This window comes from Alosa pseudoharengus, unplaced genomic scaffold, assembly GCF_046254945.1.
Source record: "Alosa pseudoharengus isolate Yale_2024_CS ecotype anadromous, Long Island Sound unplaced genomic scaffold, YU_APseudo_1.1 YU_APseudo_1.1_scf_10, whole genome shotgun sequence".
NCBI classification, from domain to species: Eukaryota; Metazoa; Chordata; class Actinopteri; order Clupeiformes; family Clupeidae; genus Alosa; species Alosa pseudoharengus.
The window spans coordinates 20,273,135-20,290,891 of record NW_027468565.1 but is presented as its reverse complement, the minus strand read 5'-3'; the positions used below and the strand labels follow the sequence as shown (position 1 = coordinate 20,290,891).

At 41.8% G+C, this 17,757-nt stretch overlaps 2 protein-coding genes across 2 annotated transcripts; one reads left to right on the top strand and one right to left on the bottom strand.

Moving 5' to 3' along the window:
- On the top strand, nucleotides 1–4,272 carry crx (cone-rod homeobox). The gene is made up of 3 exons (XM_076300995.1): nucleotides 1–97; nucleotides 2,171–2,322; nucleotides 3,676–4,272. Exons 1-3 carry the CDS (start codon nucleotides 1–3, stop codon nucleotides 4,270–4,272), a joined length of 846 nt encoding a protein of 281 aa, XP_076157110.1.
- Nucleotides 4,273–12,895: 8,623 nt separating this feature from the next.
- On the bottom strand, nucleotides 12,896–16,812 carry h3f3c (H3 histone, family 3C). Its single transcript, XM_076267152.1, has 4 exons — nucleotides 16,686–16,812; nucleotides 15,393–15,536; nucleotides 15,010–15,163; nucleotides 12,896–14,520 (listed from the first exon to the last, which is right to left on the bottom strand). The coding sequence occupies exons 2-4, from the start codon at nucleotides 15,518–15,520 to the stop codon at nucleotides 14,392–14,394; spliced, it is 411 nt and encodes a 136-aa protein (XP_076123267.1). The 5' UTR covers nucleotides 15,521–15,536; nucleotides 16,686–16,812; the 3' UTR covers nucleotides 12,896–14,391.
- Between the last annotated feature and the right edge of the window lie 945 nt (nucleotides 16,813–17,757).

Genomic DNA, 17,757 nt, shown 5'->3' with positions numbered 1-17,757 from the left:
ATGATGTCCTACATAAAGCAACCTCACTACGCAGTGAACGGGTTAACGCTCTCCGGACCGGGCATGGATCTTCTCCACTCAGCCGTTGGATACCCAGGTTTGTGCTTGTATTTGTTATTTGGCGAATAACGAAAGAAATCGAAAATTATATAAAGGGGCGAAGAGAAAGGTTTAAGTTAGACTAGGTTTCGAAGTTACAACGAAAGTCACATTAATTATTAAATTGGCGCTGTCTTGTCTTCAGAATAAAAATGTGGACAAAACCAAATTATGTGATGTTTATAGGCTATAAAAACATAATAATAATAATAATAATAATAATAATAATAATAATAATAATAGGTTGATATTTAGAATTATGGTTCATAGTGGGAAAATCTGTGATAGCCTAACCTTTCGTTTAAAAATGGCAATTCGTTTCAAAACATCGAAACATCGAAACTAGGAAATTCGAGGGAAGTTGTTTTAGTTGTTAACTGTCACAAAACACATAAGCTTGATTAGACCATATTTTACAAAAGCTGAATTCACAATAAGATAACGTAAATGTCTACGTTGTTATGAACGCACTTGGTTCTGCGGACCTGTGGAAACGTTTGTGAGCGCAAAATTGTTTGGCTGTACTCCACTCCGATATATTGGTTTTAAATTATGTATTTTAAAAGCCTTTTTTATGTACAATTTAAAGAACGATTCAGAATGGTCGCCGACTTTTATTTCGAATAATTTAAGTGAAGAAAAATATTTACCCAGCAATCCAAGACAATTCTATTTGGAAATATTAAAAGTCATCCGTGTTGGATGAGGAGTTTTACGCTTTGGCAAAGTGTAACTATTTTTTAGCATCTACAGTACATGATCATATTAAATACAGATTAACTTAATAAAGATTTAAGTTTATTTTGGGGTGAATAAAATGGAGGAGTGGAAAAATATGGATATATTTCTGCTCTGGTTCTTTTTACGTTACACATATATTTGCCCTCCTTGACATACGATTTTACTGCTATCATATGTGATATGATAAATTATACCACAACCACAAGATTTACAGATACAGATTTTTCATCAATCATAATAACATCCACCGCCTGTTACTCCTATATACCTCATACTATCAGTGTAACAGGTAATGAGTGACGTTTTAGACACCTCAGAGGAGTTTTTTTAAACTGCACTTTATTTCTGGTGAGACAGGTGGCATCTTTGCAAACCAGCAGCTTTCATGAAGTTCCAGACCTGCAATGACACATGGCGACCTGTAGAGGCACCTCCAGGCTCCAGTGTGCGCTGAAAACACCAACCAAAAGAAATGAAATAGGACAACGCGTTGCAGTTGATAGCTTAAATTATTTGTTGATGTAGTCTAAAATGTGTTATTTTTTCGTTTTTAACTATGGTAGTGCCTCCTAAGTACCTCTGCTACTTTGTACAAAGCAGTCTAGCTGAATTAGAACTTAGAGCAGATACATAAACATCATCATAGGCTACAAGGAATCATAACGTGTTTTTAATATTATTAAAGGAGATATTGTTCCTTTTTTATAAAAAAGCTAGAAAATCTACCTTAGTCATCATTTGGAAATGTATAGGTCACTGCCATCATTTTCAGATTTGTTTCCCTGCATTACACACATTACTCAAATGGTTAATGTTAGGCATGGTTTGGGCAAATAGGTATGTGATATTCTCCTCACTACTCTCTCAGTGGTAAGGACTTGACCTGAGTTAACATAAGGAGCAAACTGGATGTTTTCTTTTTTGTCTAGAGATTTGTTCCAGTTAAAATTCATTCATTCAATCATGCATGTTATTCTTGTGAATCCACTATGAATACATATACAATTATATTTAAAATGTTATATTCACTAAATAGACACACACACACACACACACACACACACACACACAGATGGATGGACAGACCTGATTGAAATACCTTCTTCAAGGATGGGGGCAAGGATAATTCATTGATTTTGGCATTACAACTATCTGTAATGTTGTTATCCAAGTTCTTGTCCATTTGTTGTGTAGTAGAGCTCTATTGACTTTCATGCAGTGTTAAGGAGTTCTGTTTGGTCCCTCTTTGGTCTCCTGGATAGCTATGTTGCCTTTTCCTGTCATATTGACATATTAAAATGCTCTTGTGTTTTGGTTTTGCTCCTTCTAGCAACCCCTCGTAAGCAACGCCGGGAACGCACCACCTTCACCCGCACACAACTAGACATCCTAGAAGCACTCTTCACCAAGACACGCTACCCAGACATCTTCATGAGGGAGGAGGTGGCCCTAAAAATCAACCTGCCTGAGTCCAGAGTTCAGGTAAGACACCACAACAACAACAACACACACACACATACACACACACACACACACACACACACACACACACACACACACCTGAACAAACAGACCCGTGGAGAACATTGCTGATTCAGTATATGAAAGTGTTTCATGGAAGACAATGGAGCAATGTTAAGTATGTTGTTTAGTGACACATCTGGGTAAGTTAACTCACAGTAAATGGTAAACCTACAGTTGTATATAAGTAAGTATAAGTATATAAGTATATATACTTTTTTGATTCCGTGAGGGAAATTTGGTCTCTGCATTTAACCCAATCGGTGAATTAGTGAAACACAAACAGCACACAGTGAACACACAGTGAGGTGAAGCACACACTAATCCCGGCGCAGTGAGCTGCCTGCTACAACGGCGGAGCTCGGGGGGCAGTGAGGGGTTAGGTGCCTTGCTCAAGGGCACTTCAGCCACAGCCCACTGGTCGGGGCTCGAACCGGCAACAAGTCCAGAGTGCTAACCAGTGGGCCACGGCTGCCCCAAATATATAAGTAATAAAAAGTATATGGCACTTCTATTAGGAGGTTTATCACTTCCTCTGGGTTAACTCACCCAGGTCCTTCACTAAACCATGTACTTGAAATACATCCAGTATTAACAGACACTTGGACAGTAGTACAAAAAGATGGACTCCTACTTTAAGGGAATGAGTCATGTTCTTATTAATCCGGTTTGCTGACGCAAGGCTTTTCAGACGGTACATGTGAGATAACATCACACACAGATCTTTGCAATAATTATCAGGGTCGTATGACCATATGAACCACCTGTCTAGAATATACATGCACTCCTTAAAACATGCTGACACATTAGGCAGGTATCTTGTCATACTTCCTCTAACTTTTGAAGGAACCACAACTTTTTTCATGTGTTGGCACTGCATGGAACTGGGGTGGGGGTTGGGTGAGGGGGGTCATAGTTCCTATAACCAAACCTGACACACCTGTGAGACATTCGGAATGGGATTCTGTAAAACCTGGTAATGTGGTCAGCAGGAGCCTGTTGACCAGTTAGCATTACTCTGAAAGGCTTTCTGCTCACTAACTCTAGTGCAATCTAATTATGTTGTCTCTACACACACACTCTCGCTCTCTTTTTCTCTCTCTCTCTCACACACACACACAGACAAACCATGCATACATTAATAAATTAACATACACATAGATATATTTTCTGGTGATTAGTTGCATTTATGTACAATAATAAACCCTAAATCCTCTGTCTTCCGCCCTCCCCCCCCCCTCTATCTCTCCCTCTCTCTCACCCCTCTCTCTCTCCCCCTCTCTCTCTCTCTCTCTCTCTCTCTCTCTCTCTCAGGTGTGGTTCAAGAACCGCAGGGCAAAGTGCCGTCAGCAGCAGCAGCAGTCCAGTGGCCAGCCCAAGCCTCGCCCGCCCAAGAAGAAGTCCTCCCCTCCCCCGGAGCTGACCTCTGACCCTGGCGCCAACGCCCAGGTGGCCCCACCGCCTGTGCCCGCCGTTGTGCCCAGTGTGAGCGCGGGCGCGGCGGCGGTGTCCGTGTGGAGCCCCACCTCGCTGTCCCCTCTGTCCGACCCACTGTGCAGCTCCACCACGCCGTGCATGCAGCGGCCGGCGCCCTACCCCATGAGCTACGGTCAGCCCACCACCTACAGCCAGGGCTACGGCTCCTCACCCTACTTCAGCGGCCTCGACTGCAGCCCCTACCTGTCCCCCATGACCTCCCAGCTGTCCAGCGGCGGCGGCGCGCTCAGCCCCCTCACCGTGCCCTCCATGAGCGGCTCGCTCAGCCAGTCGCCGTCGCTCTCCTCCCAGGGCTACGGCGCATCCTCGCTGGGCTTCAGCTCCGTCGACTGCCTGGACTACAAGGACCAGCAGGCCTGGAAACTCAACTTCAGCACCGTGGACTGCCTGGACCACAAGTTTCAGGTGCTGTAGAGGGATGGCCACACCAGACAAGGAGATGTGTTAGAGAGAGAGAGAGAGAAGGAAAGAAAAAAAGAGAGAGAAAGAAAACAAAAAGAGCAAGCAAGCAGTAGCAAAAGAGAGAGAGAGAGAGAGAGAGAGAGAGAGAGATAATGAACAAGCAAGACAAAAAAGAGAGGAAAAAGAGGAGTGAAGGAAGGAAGACATGGCTTGAGTGAATGAAGTGATAATGAAACTGTTGACAAACCCATTGCTGAAATAACTGAAATAACTGCTACTGAACAGGATCTCATTTATCAAATAAGCAAACAGTCGACTTCGAAAGGAGGGAGGACGGGGGGAGGCGGCCATTTTGAGTCCTCTGAATCTTTTGGACAGAAGATGGCACTCCCGAGAGGCCACTCTGGGACAGGATAGTTCTAGACTACACCTGCTGCAACTTCTACCAGCACTCAACATGAACCTCTGTCTGATACAGACTCACACATACACACTTTAAACACTCATATGTATAAGTATACAAACATAAAAAACACACACAGACACACACACACACACACACACACACACACACATTCATACATGAATACATGAACACACACACTGTCACATATAACACAACAAACATGCCCATAGACACTGATATATGAACACATACAGACACACATACACACACAGAGGGTGGGGTAAGGTGTGGGGTTGTCAGCCATGTTTTTCTCACACACTTCCTGTCTCTCCTGGGAAGTTTTAGGAGTTTGTGTGTTGTGCTTTTAGCTGATTGTTATTTGTTATTAATTTAAGTTATTACTGGAAACATTATGTATTCCCATGTTTTTATTTTAGTTGATTGAGTTAAATCATTAAAGTTAAGTCGTAACTGCAGTCAAATCTGAGTTGCTTGTTGTTGATGTTTTTTGTGTCAGTCAACATGACTGTGACCTGATGTGTTGTTGTTGAACTTTAATCTTTACAAATGCAGAGAAGAGCTCAATTATATCCTGCAGAGAGACAACAGAATATAGGAATGGAAGTGCCACTTGGGATCTAACCTATCCTAAATAAGAGAAGCTATTCAAAAGCTCACATGTTTACCTCCACCCTCTACCCCATCTTGTTTTGCAGTTTTGGGGATCACGTTATGGGGAGGTACCAAACCATCCATCTTTGTAGCCTGGGCCTGGATTCATATACCCACGAAGCCCTGCAGATGATTTTGACTTAGATGGACTTAGATGAAATGCTTCAACAATCAGACCATCTGGATGTAGAATGTTGAGATGTCACACAACAAGCCAATTAGATAGCTAGATAGATAACTAGATAGATAGATACTATCATAGTATCCACCCAAGGAGCTCAATGATGAACATGTACAGTATATCTCACTGTAAGTCGCTTTGGATAAGGTGTCTGCTAAATGAATAAATGCACATGTAATGACTATCCTGTGGACATTTGAGAAGCTGAACCCTGGCCATGGGCCTCCCTGACATAAGATGAGGCAAGATCATGTCTTGCAGTACAGGTTTCTGTTTGATGTGTAGTATGTGATATATAAATTGGGGCAAGATCATGTCTTGCTGTACAGGTTTCTGTTTGATGTGTGTGATTCATAAATTGGGGCAAGATCATGTCTTGCTGTACAGGTTTCTGTTTGATGTGTGTGATTCATAAATTGGGGCAAGATCATGTCTTGCAGTACAGGTTTCTGTGTGATGATGTGTAGTGTGTGATTCATAAATTGGGGCAAGATCATGTCTTGCAGTACAGGTGTCTGTTTGATGTGTAGTGTGTGGTTCATAAGATGGGACAAGATCATGTCTTGCAGTACAGGTTTCTGTGTGATGTGTAGTGTGTGATTCCTCGCTGGTCTATTCTGAGACTCATGATAGAAACGGATGGCTTTGAGAGTCAGATCACTCTGTGGAGCTAAATGTTAAGCAGGTGTGTGCGACGCTACCAGTGTGTTTACAGCCAGGAAGAGTGGGACATCCTCTGACTGGCTTACCTGCCCTACACTCTCTCACCTCAGCGAACCCTGAGCAGCCAAGGCAACCGCAAACAAGACATCACCTTGCTGAGGATTTAACCCACAACTTTTTAACCTGTTGAGGAGTACGGTCGCAAATATGTGATTAGAACATTCGCAAACCGAGAGTTCCGCACTATGATGCATCCTCAGATACCCTCAGATGTTTTCCCCTGTAGATTGTTTATGTAGAATTCTAGAAGGAGCCAGAAAAAGAATTCACTCCTCAGCAGGTTAAAACTCAATGGTTGAGGGAAAGATTTAAGTGCAACTTATCTGCAACAGGCAAAAGCTTTGAAAAGGCCACCTTTAAACTGAGTAAATTTCAGCGTTTTTGTTTTTCATTGTTGAGAAAGAAAAGGACATCCATTTTAATTTAAATGTTTGATATAATCAAGTAGGAGTCCCACCTGTAGTTTCCAGGTTCAGAACAATCTGAACATGTCCTTAAGACAGAGTGAGGTAGTAAATGTGTGGAAGTCACCACCAATTAGCAAATAGCTGACTACGTCAGCACAAGGGTGGGGCCTAAATCTGTTGCCGTGTAAACGTCTGGTCAGCCATATTGCTGTCTAACAGGCTATGAGTGTGGCTCCGCCCCAAGTGGCAAGGGTGGAGGCTATTTTTGCTGATGACCCAGAGAGCAGTGCAATCCTCTTACACCCCCTCTGATACACCCTAAAGGACTTACAACAGATTACGCCACCCTCCTTCCCTCCCCCAGCCTTACATCTCTCCCCTCCTCTATCTATCTATCTATCTATCTATCTATCTGTTTCATCTATCTAGTGTTATCAATCAAACTCTCTAATCATGTCCCAAACATTTTCAAACACATTGCAGTCATTCCGTCATCTTTTCTTCTCTTGTCATGAGTGTTTTACGGATATCTCCTCTACTAATTATTAGCCATATGTCTCTCCCCATTACTGCTGTTCTTCTAAACTTGCTATAAACCTACAGAGTTTGGTCATTCCTTTAGATCATTTGGGGAATCACAGGTAATAGAGAATTCTGAGATGAACAACTAGACTCAGTTTAGAGACTCATCCCCACTCAATGTGGTCCAACAGGATCATCATTCCACTTTTTTCCCTCAAACCCATCATATCTGCACAGAAAAAAAAAACAAAGCTGTGATCTTACTGTAAGTTCGTACCTCGTTCATTCAGATTCAGGATCCAATGGACAAACATGAATATGCTGTGATGGCTCACTCACTCACACATACACGTCAGCTTACTCCTTACAGTCACCATCAGAGCTAACCAGAGTATGTTGTCAAATCAAGAGGAAGCGGGGAACTGTGAAATCTTCCATAACACTCATACACACAACACATTCATACAAGTCCACTGACTGTGTGCTTGTCCTCCATGTCTCTGCTAACAACATTATTTCAAAAACACTTCAAAAAACACATTCCCCATCTATGGCAAGGCAAGGCAGTTTTATTTACATAGCACATCTCGTACTAAGGCAGTTGTGCCTTACACAGACAGTAGTAAAATGGATGAAATTTATTAAATAACGGAAACCCGAGCAGATAATGACAATAAATGAAGTAAAAGTATAATACGATTTCAACAATAGATAAAGTAAAAGTAATACAATAAGTGAGATAACTAGATAAGAATGAAAGAACAAAATGGCAAGCATAAGCAAATATAAGAATTTAAATATGGTAAAAGTCATACAATAGGTAAAATGAGTAGGGATGAAGATAATAAAAGAAGTTAAAATGCATTTGAATGAGCAAAAGAACAATGTCAATGCTCCTGGTCTTTTCCCTCCAGCTCTCTAGCTTTTAAAACTTGTTTGGACAGTCCTGCTCAAGGTGTTTTGAATGTATGTGTTCATTGAGAGAAGAAGATTATACTGTAGCTGAAATATATATGCTCAGTCCACTAATATTTCTAATTCATGGATACTGTCACTTCACATTTTTATTCAATTGATGCAGTCACCTGATAATCAGAATTTTATTAAATAAACATAAAACATTGTGATGGGACAATGTGATCATCCAAGATAATATGCCACGAATGAATCCAATGCACATTTCTAAAATCAGCTTGAAACCATATGAAAAATGGTTAGGGGTATCCATAGCCCTTAAAATGTTGTTTTTTAGTTAGGAATATTGGTTAACATCTTTCTGTAAAATATTGTTGCATGTATATGTTACATTGCACTACACTGAAGGAATTCAATGCATTTAGCCATGTTCAATTAACCAATTCAGCCCTGCTGAAAAAAACAGCCTGACCAGCTAAGGGTTTGCTGGTTGACCAGTTTGTTAACCAGCTTGTTTGACCACCCTATTGACCTGCTAGACCAGCAAAACTCTTGCGAATACATACCTTTAGCTGTGTTTCCCAGTTTATGATGGTAATTCAACTGGTTTTGCTTGTCGTACCACCTCAAGCTGGTCATTTTAGTTGGTGTTGCTGGTCTATAGTGCTGGTTTAATGGCCATGCCAGCAAGCTGGTTTCTAGCTGTTTTTTTCAGCAGGGAGTATACAAAATTCTCTATTTGTTCAATTCTCTATTTGTTCAAGTTTCACAAATCACTAGCTTGATGTTTCAAGAATTGAAACCCATGACATTGAATAAAATAGGCATAATAGTACTGTAATCATCTTACTGTAAGAAGATGTGAGCTTCAAACAATTCCATAGATTTTTTCCAAATAAGAATGTAATTTAGCTACCACATAACACACAGCGTTCAGGACTAAAACCCAAACAAAGATGACACATTTTCATAGTTAGAACTGAGAGTGACTTTAACTGAATTCTGTGAATATTTCTACAGATTTGATACTTTAGGGCACGCTGCACCGGGCCTCCATTTCATATATCTTAGGCCGAACGAAAGGGGGGGAGGGGGGGGGGTAGTAGTGCACGTATGGAAAGTGTACACATAAGAGGAGGGGGGGGGGGGTAGTAGTGCACGAATGGAAAGTGTACACATAAGAGGAGGGGGGGGGGGTGATAGTGCGCGAATGGAAAGTGTACACATAAGAGGAGGACTCCTCATAGTCTCTGCACGTCTCTCAGCCAGAGATGAGTTGAGTTGGTCCCTCTATCCCTTAACCCACCACCACCCCCACACCCACCCCCACCCACGCGCACACACACACGCTCACACTCACAAACACACACACTCAAACACACTCACACAAACACACACACTCACACAATCACACACACAAACACACTCACACAAACACACACACACACACACTCCTCCTCCTCCTCTCTGCTGCTGCCGCAGAGAGTACACCCTAATCCTACCCTGACCTCAATACATGCATGCAATGTGACCAGGGCCGAGAAACTGCGTGTGTGTGTGTGTGTGGGAGAGAGAGAGAGAGAGAGAGAGAGAGAGAAAGAGTGTGTGTGTATATGTGTTTGTGTACGAGAGCGAGAGTTGTTTGTCCATGTGTTGAATAACTACAGACCTATATAAATGTGTGTGTGTGTGTGTGTGTGTGTATGTTATGTTTGTGTGTGTGCATGCATGCGTGTGCATTTTCAGGTTTAAATATTGCTGTTAATTTCAAGAAACTTCTGGTGGAGGCATGTTCGGTCAAGCTACCAAAAAGCTTACACTACCAATATACACTACCAAAACAACACTACCAATATACTTCAGGTGGAGGGACGGACACTCTGACAGAAATGCCAGTCATTTTCATACAAACTACTGATTTTAAATGATCAATGATGCGGCTGGCTAGAGTCAATTGTGCATTGCTGTTGTCAATCGGCACCATGTTGATCGGCCAGCAACCAAGAGCACAAGCAAATAAATCTTTCCTGTCAACTGACACGTACCCAGATTTCTCCAGGCTCTGTCATTCCTCACCATCATGGTCTTCCTTTGGTCCACACTTCACTTGTGTCTTGGAGACAGGGTATACAGACAGAGGCATGGCCCAGGGGGTTGAAGAGGGGTTGTATGTTATTGGACATATACTCTCAATTAATTACATAATCAATCATGTAAAATATATTTGAATTTAAAGGTTCAGTCAGCAATCATATGCAAATTGAAGCCCATAACATGCCCATAACATGCCAATAACATGCCCATAACAGTCACATTCCGCAATCATCTCCTCACGACCGCTAGCTGCCCATTCCATGAGGACTGTAAAAAAAACGGTCTCTGTATGCAGCCCGAAAATTGGAAACAAAGAAAGTGGGGGCAGCCTGTCCCCCAAACAAAAATGAAACTTTATGTGGAGTTTCTCTGGGAATACTGAAAAGAGGGTTGAGCTGGTGTGTTTCATTTGGTCCTTGGTTAAAATACGTTGTTTTGGGGAAAAAGCATCTGCTAATATATTTAAATATAAACACAAACATAAACAAATGTGACTTACTGCGCAATCACTGACTCCACCTTAAAGTTTTAAGAAGGCTAATGATTTTGTGGCAAGGGGAAAAAAAGGGAAATAAACCAGAGGGCCTTCCCTCAATGAAAACAATTTCAAACGGTTGATAATGTTGCAGTGACGGGCAACGGAAACCCGTCTTTAAGAAAAAAGGCCTTCTCGGCCTCTGCTAAGCTGGTTTGGAAAAAGTCAGCAGATTTGTGCACCCCTTCTCCCTGCTTATTAACACATTGTTATCTCTGACAGGTGGTTCAAGACTGATGACATCTCTGCAAGGTCATCCAGGGGGTCAGTGAGGTGAAGGGTGAATAGAGCTTGTGGTGTTGTTCCGACTGGTGCACCGACTTTGGGTAACTCAGGGTTAGTATTTATTTTAAATGCATGAGTTTTGCAGTTTCTTTTCTTATTTTGAAAAGCGCTTTGGTAACTCTTACTCTTGCCTTTAAAAGGGTTATACAAATAAATGTGACTTGTCATGCACGTCAGGGTTATGTGTTTCATTAAACCTCTTCTCACAACCACATCAAGACAGGTTTTGTGGATAATTACACATATTTTGTGCTGCTTTCTAGATATTCCTCAGGCAGCCATCATGTGGGCTCCCCTCAGCAGCATAACTCAACATGAGCCCTTTTGAATCTAGCAATGAACAACTCCTCTGAAACATTCAAGGGCACTGGGACTCACCCGCAGGGCTGCTGTTACAAATATTATTAACAATAATATTAACAATATTGATAATCATAATGTTGGTGGGGTCACCCTTACCACCCACACCCCTCCCTTGTAGTGTGGCCTGGTAGTGCCTACCTGCATGGCATAGCTCCCGTCATGCTCTAAGTCCGAGGACTGCTAATTAACATGGTGTACTCACAGCACTGTGGATCAGCTAATCACGTGTGTCCAATCAGGAGATAATCAGGAGTGACACAGACGGGTGCAGTAGGTATGCAGAGCAGGCACAGATGGAAGACATGCTGTCCTGGGGGAGCCACAACACTGGGACCTAATGTAGTAGGCTATATGCTGTATCCATGCTGGCCCAGGTTCTGAAATGCCCCATGACACAATGCTTCACACAGCTATTTCAGTAAATTAATAAAATAACTATGAATGAATAAATGAACGAAATATGTAAAGTAAATTAAAAAAATAGAATACATAAATAAATATAATATAAAGTCTAGCATGTGTGACAGAATGTTATTAGTATTTCTGTGTACTTTTGTTCTACAATGTGTTTGTGTGAGCGCTTTCATGAAGAATGTTCAGACAATTTAAATAATAATAAAAAAGAATACTTTGCAGCTGCGGAGAATTTTAAACTTGCCTTGAAAATTCAACCTGCCTGAGTGGACGGTCTACTCTCGCTCAAACAATGGACCTCTCACAACTGCCCTTTTGTAAGGTGAGATTGCTAAGAGAAAAGACAGACCTTCTTGTGAAGGAAATCAACAAGTAGGCTACACTGCTCATCCTCTTAGGAATTTTTTTTCAAGGCTATTTTGGCTATGCATAATACAGGTTTCTTACACCTTTTTAAACATCCAATTCAAGTACTTTTCAAGGCCTTTCAAAGCCCAGCTCCTAAAACTCAAAGAGTCAAGGCAGCATAGTTTGAGACAGGGAACCAGGTTAATTACACCTCTGGTACTGTAATGCCAGACAATGGAGTGTCTGGCTTTTTCGAACACTAAATATATCAATTCAGGTACTTTTGGTGACCCCCGTCTATATATGTCTATTTTCAAAAACTTTGAAGGCCTTGATTTCATTCTCTTAAATTTCGCAAACTTCCAAGGATTTTAAGAACCTGTGGGAACCCTAATAGCTTTCAACCAAATTACAGCTACGTATACAGTGGCTGGCAAAATCACTTTCACTTCTCACTATGTATTGTCTACATATTTCCAAGGGCAATATGTCACCAATTGTCACCTAAGGTCATGGTGAAGATTTTTCAAAGTTTTTAGCATTTCCTCACAAGACATTGTCACATTTCCTCTCTATCTCAATAGTATTTGCAAGCTAACACAACATTTAGAGTTGGGATAGTGAATGTGTGCTTTCTGACATATTGAAAAGATGAGCCTTTTTGTTAATTCTATGCTAAATTCATATCAAGCAATCCCAAACATGGCTGCAGACCAGTGATGAACTGCTTATTGTTGGGAGCCTTGTGAGTAATTACAAACAGAAGCGCATTTTGTGTAACATCTATTTATTACCACCATAGTATGAGAAATTTGGAAAATACAAAGATCAGCTTATTTAAACTTCTGAAAATACCGAAAACCGAAACAAAAAAAGAATGAAATTACAACATGAGGTTATATTGTGTATCGCAAGTGTGACAAAACAGGAGAGTCTACAATCAAATCTACATATAGAGTGGATGTAGAGACTAAATGTAAGAATAACTTTTTTTTGCTACACTTTTGTGAAACCTAATGCCGATCTGAAATTTAGGTGTGTGAGGGGAAGGGAGCAAGAGTCATAATGACTGATTACCAGTGACACAGTGAATGAGATGCTGGGTTATAGCGCCCCCCTGTGGCTGCCAGAGTGTAAAACAGGGGGGAAATAAGATCGGCTGCTACTTAACAGAAAATAATTTTAATAGTAATAAAAAAAAACATTATATATGTGATTTATCACGCTCTTCTGCTAACAGTGGTAAAAAGAAAAGTGTAAGCAATGCATCATAATAAAAAAGAGAAAAAAAAGACACCATATCAACATTTATAGTAATCATCAATATTTTAAGTAACAACTTTCAACCAATAGATGCAGGTCTGCAGTTGAATACTAAATATGCACAGCTGATCAGGGACCAAACACCACCACCATGAGAGAAGAGCTGTCCCTCCACACAGTGTGTGTGTGTGTGTGAGATGAGGGGGAGGACATGACAGCAACAGGAATAGAACTCTAGTCAAGTGTTGTCCAGCCCAGTGTCGGATGGTAAGACAATAAGGGTGGATTCTGAGTGTTGTAGGAATAGGATACTTGTCTTGGTGCATGTGTGTGTGTGTGTGTGACGGGCCAGAAGAATGGTTGAGCCGTGAGAGACCCTGAGTGGAGGACGGGGCTAGTGTAATTTAGCACCCTGCTGTGGAAGTTACCGCTCCCCTTTAGCAGACTAGCCCCAGCCCTTACCCCAACTCGGCCCTCTGGTGTGTGTGTACGCATGTGTTAATGTGTCTGTGTGTGTGTGTTTCTGTGTGTGATCTTTCGAGGGTAGCTCTTCTCTGGCACATAAACATGATGATGTGTTAATGAGAACCTCGTTTACTCACCAATCGCTTGTGTGCGCGTGCTCTTGTTTGAGTGTGTATGTGTGTGTGCTTGTGTGCTTGCATACCTGTTTGTCTGTGTGTGTGTGTGTGTGTGTGTGTGTGCTTGCATACGTGTTTGTCTGTGTGTGTGTGTGTGCTTGCATGCTGGGGTGAGTCCCTGATCAGAAGCACCTGTTTTACATGCACATAAAGGTACCCTACCCGCCTGCGGCAGACACAGACGGAGACTAAGAGACTGGACTTATACACAACCTCTCATCATGATCACTGATACTCTAAACTCTACCAAGAAGAAGGGATAAGGGCAGAGGAGGGGGGAGGAAGGAAGGAGGGAGGCAGTGAAGTGGAAAAGAAAGAGAAGGAGGATTGGCCATGGGGGGAGGTGGGGGTGGGGGGTGCATTTAAGCACGCTCCCCACGGATACGACGAGCCAGCTGGATGTCTTTGGGCATGATGGTGACACGCTTGGCGTGGATGGCACACAGGTTGGTGTCCTCAAACAGGCCCACCAGGTATGCCTCACTGGCCTCCTGCAGAAACACACACACACGCACACGCACACACACACACACACACACACACACACACAGCTGTGTCAAAACCAACAACGTGTAACAATGAAAATGACAGAAATGGCCACTGATGGAGAAGTGTCATGTAAACACTGGTTGGTTGTTTATTCAGCCAGTGAATACATCCACACTTGCACTGGCATAGAGGTTTGCCATTCTAATACTCTCAGCATAAACTGAAAGCAAACTGTCATGTAGACAACATCTCTGCTATCTATTACATGCTTGTTTTTACATGATCTAAGTATCCCTACATAAAGTCGCTTTAGTCAGTGATTGCACCCGTTCTGGTCATCCCACATTTCTTTCTGTAAACTACATGTCTTTACTTTGAACGCAACGTCGTGCACACATACTGGCTCTGTGAGTGTGTTTGTGTGTGTGTGTTTGTTTGTGTTTGTGTGTGTGTGTGTGTGAACCAATTCAGAGTAAGCTACTTGAACAAACCTGCAGAGCTCCAATGGCTGCGCTCTGGAAACGGAGGTCAGTCTTGAAGTCCTGAGCGATCTCCCTCACCAGTCGCTGGAAGGGCAGCTTGCGGATCAGCAGCTCAGTGGACTTCTGGTACCGACGGATCTCACGCAGAGCCACAGTTCCAGGCCTGGGGAACACAGATAACATCAGAAACATAAGCCCAAGAAAAACCTAAAGGCACCACACTGTTATGAAACACACACACACACACAAAGTCTATTTGAGCATCACCACAAATCTAATTCTCTCCTGTGTTTCCAACAAGACCATCAACTTGAATTTGGCCATGGTGCCAAATTCACAGACACACACACACACGTCACACACACACACACAGAGGTTGGGTCATGACTCACCTGTAACGATGGGGCTTCTTCACCCCACCAGTAGATGGCGCACTCTTGCGGGCAGCTTTGGTGGCCAGCTGCTTACGGGGGGCTTTGCCTCCAGTAGACTTACGGGCGGTCTGCTTGGTACGAGCCATGTCTTTTTCTGCTCACCTGAGGCAATCAGAAAAGGTGACGGTGAGTAGAATAGGCTGAGTTTAGGGGAGGGTTTGAGAAGGAGGAGGCATCGAAAACTTCAGGTCCTGTTAGGAGTGGCTGATATCTGTGATAACTGCTAAGGGCACAACACTGAGAGCTAACTTCTTCAGACGACCAGAAAGCCAGACTGACAGGTCCTCACAGCAGATCCCTGTACATGACTGACAAGTCGGACTCCTGTTAAATTAGGTTTTATTACTCAGCTACCATCAGCTAACAAATACGTACACTTCAATTACTTGATTATTTTTTAATTATTGAATGCCTTAAGTCAAATACTTCCTATGGTGTAATAAGACATACAATAATATGTTATATCATTCCAAACCACACAAGGAGTACAAATAAATACTACACTGTGTTTTGTCGTTATGTCATTACAAGTTATTTATATATATATAAGTGGTCTGCCAATACAATCCAATTAAGACACTGAATGTGGAACAACATGTAAGTTGTGACCCCAAATACTATTTCAGGCAAGTGCCTCTGTCAGAAGAAGAAAAAAAAGCAGGCGCAAGGCCAATCTCCATCAATCAAATCCCTTTTAGCGAATGGAACAAGCCTGAATAATATCAACAAAATGCTATCCAATGGCATGGAGGCTGACTCTTTCTGCGCCAATCAGAAATGCCCATGTGAATAGTAGGGCGGATCATCTCACAAAAGTTCCGCCTTTAACCGCAAGATTATGGCCGCAATTTGAACGGCAACTGAAGGGAAGCTGTAGATATGCACGCTCGGTGACGGCACGAAGTTTTTTAAAAATATTAAGAACGGCTGAATGCATCAACCAGAAAACAAGCAGAAACTAAGTACATGCATCAGAGGTATGCAAAATGCTTATTTGAAGCGGTGTCGAACACAGCTTTACAGAGAACGATCGAAGCAAACATGCACATACTGGGACGGATTTTCTGTCTTCCTCGACTGGAAGTAGAGAGCCTATTTTCTCTGCCAGCGTCTGGCCGACGGATTTCTCTTTCTTACACGATGAAAATATAACATTTTCTCCACTTAAAAAGAAAAATAACCACACCAAAAGTGCCCCAAAGCTTTTAAAAGTGACTTTTCAAAGAAATCACGATACATTATGCCACTTACCTTGGGAGAATTTAAACACTTTTCCGCTGAGAAAAATGTGTAGTGCTTGTCTGTACTGTCAGTATTTACTATCTCTCACACAATGGCCAGAGCAGAGCGGCAAAATGGCCGCCGTGTCAATCACTTTCCTCCCGTCATGCATCGGAAAATATTGTAAACAGTGAATTTTACTTCCACAAAACAGACCTGACGCTTGGCCATTCAAGAAAAGGAAAGGGTCACTCGGCATACTTTTTTTTTGTTCAAGCGAAAGTCAATATATCAATTATTTGCTCGTGGGTTATGAAACCAAAACTGTTTTTCAAAGGCATGGCAAAATAATGCAAAAAAAAAAAAAAAACATAGGCCTAATACAAGAAAATGTGCATGTCAACAGAAAGCAACATAAAATTAGCATATATGCTATACTATATGTTTTGAATATTGAAGGTAATAAGTTTTCTTCATTAGCTTATGTTTTCAGTAACCAAACGTTAATGCACAAAGACTAACATAGACAGACCAGGAGAGTAAAAATGATATTGCTTTAGGCTACTAAAATCTCTATTTGAGGCAGTCGGCTTGGCTGAATGGTGTTCACTTTTTAGCCTATCCTCAATGTAGTTTGGAAATAACTGTAGGGCCTAGGCGAGGCTAGAACTCCACTAAAGCTAATCATTAATTTTCATTTAGCCTACCCTTTATTTTTAAATGGCAAAGTCCCTCGGATTGAAGATCCCTTTAGACTTTCTTTAACAGTTCTCAAGGAAATAGGGTCATAGTGGTAGCAGAATGTGGATTGTGTAACTATTTAGAATATAAATTATTGCCAAGGTTCGGCAGAATAGTGTTTGGTTTAGCTCATTCTTGTTATTATCTTTAGTCTGCTGAACTACAGGCCTTTCTTATTATTTTGAGTCACTAGGGTAACTATATTTGATTGAACTACCTGTACTAATTAGGTGTTGCCAGCAGGTGGCGCCATACACTACTAGTTAAATCTGAAAACCTTTGAACAAAAGGACACAAAACTCGAAACTCCTCAATAACAAGGTCATTCATGAATTACAACCGTCATTTGTTCTCATAACAC

What these genes read in the sequence shown, in the direction of transcription:
- crx (XM_076300995.1), top strand. Translation starts at nt 1, where the DNA reads ATGATGTCCTACATAAAGCAACCTCACTACGCAGTGAACGGGTTAACG. An exon ending in CTCAGCCGTTGGATACCCAG is followed by an intron (nt 98 to 2,170) that starts GTTTGTGCTTGT and finishes TGCTCCTTCTAG; the next exon opens with CAACCCCTCGTAAGCAACGC. An exon ending in TGCCTGAGTCCAGAGTTCAG is followed by an intron (nt 2,323 to 3,675) that starts GTAAGACACCAC and finishes TCTCTCTCTCAG; the next exon opens with GTGTGGTTCAAGAACCGCAG.
- h3f3c (XM_076267152.1), bottom strand. Translation starts at nt 15,520, where the DNA reads ATGGCTCGTACCAAGCAGACCGCCCGTAAGTCTACTGGAGGCAAAGCC. An exon ending in AAGAAGCCCCATCGTTACAG is followed by an intron (nt 15,164 to 15,392) that starts GTGAGTCATGAC and finishes TGTGTTCCCCAG; the next exon opens with GCCTGGAACTGTGGCTCTGC. An exon ending in CAGCCATTGGAGCTCTGCAG is followed by an intron (nt 14,521 to 15,009) that starts GTTTGTTCAAGT and finishes GTGTTTCTGCAG; the next exon opens with GAGGCCAGTGAGGCATACCT.